The 3,904-nt window shown below is 41.6% G+C and overlaps 1 protein-coding gene across 1 annotated transcript; it reads right to left on the reverse strand.

The window, feature by feature from the left end:
- Positions 1–1,732: 1,732 nt before the first annotated feature.
- On the reverse strand, positions 1,733–3,684 carry IL17A (interleukin 17A). Its single transcript, XM_054821698.1, has 3 exons — positions 3,641–3,684; positions 2,822–3,066; positions 1,733–2,089 (listed from the first exon to the last, which is right to left on the reverse strand). Exons 1-3 carry the CDS (start codon positions 3,665–3,667, stop codon positions 1,852–1,854), a joined length of 510 nt encoding a protein of 169 aa, XP_054677673.1. The 5' UTR covers positions 3,668–3,684; the 3' UTR covers positions 1,733–1,851.
- Between the last annotated feature and the right edge of the window lie 220 nt (positions 3,685–3,904).

Here is a 3,904-nt window from a genome sequence, read left to right on the forward strand (position 1 = left end):
AATCTTCCTGAACTGATATTTATTTGACTGCTTGAAAACCTCAAAGGATGAGTGTTCCTTGATGCTTGGGGTTTTTTTTTGACAGTCTGTTCCCACGCTTAATATTCTTAGGACAGACAGCTGGGTGAACTTCAGGACCTGCAGGAGACCTTAAGGAAACCTAAGGGGAGACAAGGTAGGAAACAGGCTAAGTTAGGCTTACATATACTGCTAGATACCTACATATGGGCAAAGTTCTATCAGTCTTTGAAGGTAACTAAAGGTGTGGACAGGAGTTCGTTATTGTAATTGCAGATACTGTGATTGCTCAGAGTTAATTAATGTTTCTTTGGACCAATGTATATCTGCTAGGTTAAGGAATGGTATGAAACCTGTGGCTATGCTGTGAGTTTAGGATACAAGCTGACCGACCTGAATTTCCCTGGGGTAGATTAGGGAGGGATTAGGCTCACTGGCACAGCTGAAGGGAATAACCCCCAGCAACAAAAGTTGGGATGATCACATCTCTAGTTAGCACGGCTGGATCTGGAGAAGATGCTTTTACCTGAGAGGATCTTGCCTCTCATTAGTGACTTGCATCCCTGACCTCTGCATCTCTAGAGATTCTGTATTTGCTGCTGCATTTGCCAATGGCATTTTGCCAGTGCTTTCTGGTCACACCTCCCCGAGATGGCAGCAAACAAAACATCTGCATCTTTGCAAACCAGCCTGCCTTTTGAAACACGGAACATTTTCATCTGAGCACTTTTCACTCAAGAGTGCTTTAAATAAACCCACCTCAAATGCTAGACATCCACCTACGCAAGTCCCATCACAACCGTGGTAGAAGTGCTATGTCAGGGTGCTCTACATTTGAAGCACAAACTGCTGACAGCGAATGTATTGGAAGGATACAAGCATGGAGAAAATTACTATTGCAGTTAGCAGTACGTGGTTAATTGCTTCAGTTATCCACCGGACCTACTCACGTTCTTTTCCTTGTGCACCCAGGTAATGACCCTGCGTCACAGAAAATGTGTTGAAATGGGTTGGCCTGAAATTCACAGGTAGCGTCGGATCAGAGTTAAAACCCAGCAGTGGAAATACACTCGCCATTTTAGAGGAGGGCGTTTCTTTCTTCCCAAAGAAGCATTCAAAGTGTTGCGTTGAACCTACCTTTACAAATTCCTTTCCAATCAGATAATTAGGTGGATAACCGGGTAGTTACCCACTGCTTTTTTTTTTTTTTTTGCCAGTCTGTCTTTAAAGTGAATTTATTTGGTATCACTTGGTAAATCATTTTCCTTCAGGTATCTTAGTTTCTCTATCGGTAAAACAGTGTTAATGATACCAGCCCTTACTTTTCTATGGGCTTTACGTTCCACTGCAGCAGAACTAGGTGTTACCAGGAGAATTTTAGCTTTTAGTATCATGCAAATCTCTTATATAGTCATAATTGAATTGAGTGATTTCTTGTCTTATCAAAAAGGCTTCTTTAGAAAGAAAGGAGAATACCACAGAATTATTTACTTTTTTTTTATTAGACAAAGATAAATAAGCAGAAACATTATTAGTAACTTTTCCATCAGCATAAATAGAATTACATAAATAAACATTTCAAAGTGTAAACTGAAGATGTGTAAAGCGTTCCCATTACTTTTTCAGCTGACACATGAAGGTGTCCGGATTCTGAATTCACAGCGTTTGAGATTTTTGGGGAAAATATTTTTTTAAAAAACCCTGAGACTTCTTCATTTTAAATATATTTTGATACATTCTAGCTGATCATTATGGCTTGATTCAGTCAAGCCTTACATTTAGGCAAGGAAGCCTCTCCTCCACGGCCCCCTGCTCTTACACTTCTGGCTCCCTTTAAGCCTGGTGTCGAATCAAGGGGGTGACACATGTGCAGCCCACAGTGATTATTTTCTTCTCCAACCGGTATGACTGCTGGCAGCCCTTCTGCTCCCTCCGGAGGACAAGGATCTCCTGTTTGATGGGGACGGAGTTGACGCTGTGGTCCAGCTGCCCATCCAAATTCACACACCTGGAGTGGCGGCACTTGGCATCAGCGATCACCTGGGGGAAACGGTTGTGGTCCTCGTCGATCCTATAAGTTGACATGCAAGGAAGCATTTGAAATGGAAATGTTGCTCCATCACTGGAGGCATGATAATTTGGATCACTATGGGCTCCCAGCTTGGGAACCTGTATCTCCTGGGAGATTGCCTGTGAAAAGGCAGCAGATCCTCGACTACTGTAGGTTTTTAACAAATAAAGTGTAAGTAAGTAAATACTGCAGGTTCTTAAGTGTAAAACAAACATGCCAGGACTGCATGCAACTGCCTTTCAAAGGAGTTGCTTTAAATAGGTACTGACTTTGAAAGACTGATTAGAAATAATTTGAGCTTCCCAACATGTCAGATTGACCAATGAGCCAAAGACCTTCATCTCCCCTCCAAAACATGAAACGTTCTTAGGGCCTGATGCTGATGTTATTAAACCACCATTGAATTTGGTGCAACGTTAGCCTTCCGAGGTATTTTTTATGATGTCTTAGGTAAAGAATGCTTTCGAAGATAAAGCTTGCCCCAATATACAAATACATTAATTAAATTTCAAAAATAATTTACTTTTCCTTCTCTATGTTGGCCTCGTCCATGTTTTTGCTCTGTGCTCCTTTCTGTATTGGTTATCTTTCAAAGAGCATTATATGGACTGTGGATACCCTCACATTTCCAAAATCTCTCAACAACGAAGCACTGATAATAAAGATGTGGACATAGCCTCTGCATTATTCTCGACCATTGCAGCCAGTGTATTTCTAGGTCAGAGATTGTACCTGTAATCCCACGGAGCCAGAGAGCGTCTGCTGACATCAAGAGACATTTTGGTGTCCTGGTTCATGTTGCTGATGCTTATGTTGACTCTCACAGTCTGAGGGAATTTTGAATCTTTTTGGGTCAGGCATCCAGCATATGCTTGCTTGAAGAGGCTCTCGGGCTTGAGTCCAGGCTGTATCACCTTCCCGTAGGCAGAACTGCTGGCTGACAGCACAGCCAGCAGCATTAAGAGCAGTGATCTGAACTGGAGACAATAGATGCATTTAGGATACAACGCAGGTACAACTGCTGTAACAAAGCCCACCTAACGACTCCTCTGCAGGGCTGGGAAATTCATCCACAGTCAGCCTAGCTGGTAGTTATAGTCTATACTGCAGGTTGGAGTAATTAGGGAAAAATGTGCTATATATCATATTCATGCTTGCTTTCACTTTCTAATTCTACAGTGCTGACAGGTAGGGTATACAATCAGTTGTAATTTGGTGAGTTAAAAAAAATCAATTATACAAAATAATATAATACAGGAGATAGCAGAAAGGATATAACAACAAAAAGACCCTTTAAGCTTGAGTTTTCAATGTATTTCTTGACTTCAGAGTTTGTGGCAGTAGCCCTGTTCGCTAATATACCCACACAGTCTCATTGCTGCCCCATGCTGGTGTTATTCAGCAGTCTCCCGTTTCAGTTATTTTCAATTAATGTTTTAAACAACCATTTGAAACGTGGGTGCAGATCCCCGTGCCTGACAGTCATCTATTAGAATTTAAATATGTATCTGTCAAATTGGGGGAAAAAAACCCCACAAAGCAAGTTCTTACCAGAGAAGCACAAAGGATCGGAGACATCTTTCTTTCTTCTCTAACTGCGGGTGATGCTTGTGCTGGGCTCTGTCGAACTGAAGGTGTCTGGGCATGTTTGCTGGTGGACTTTTTATAAGGGCTTCTGTGCTGTCCTAGTTAACGTGGAGTAGGTGTTTTTTCCCAACCTGAACTGTGGTTTCTGACCATAATCTAAATTAAAAAGTGTGTATGTATATCTTCCATTAACTCTCATGGAATACACGATACAACATACCTTTGTTA

The sequence above is a fragment of the Grus americana genome, chromosome 3, assembly GCF_028858705.1.
Source record: "Grus americana isolate bGruAme1 chromosome 3, bGruAme1.mat, whole genome shotgun sequence".
NCBI lineage: Eukaryota > Metazoa > Chordata > Aves > Gruiformes > Gruidae > Grus > Grus americana.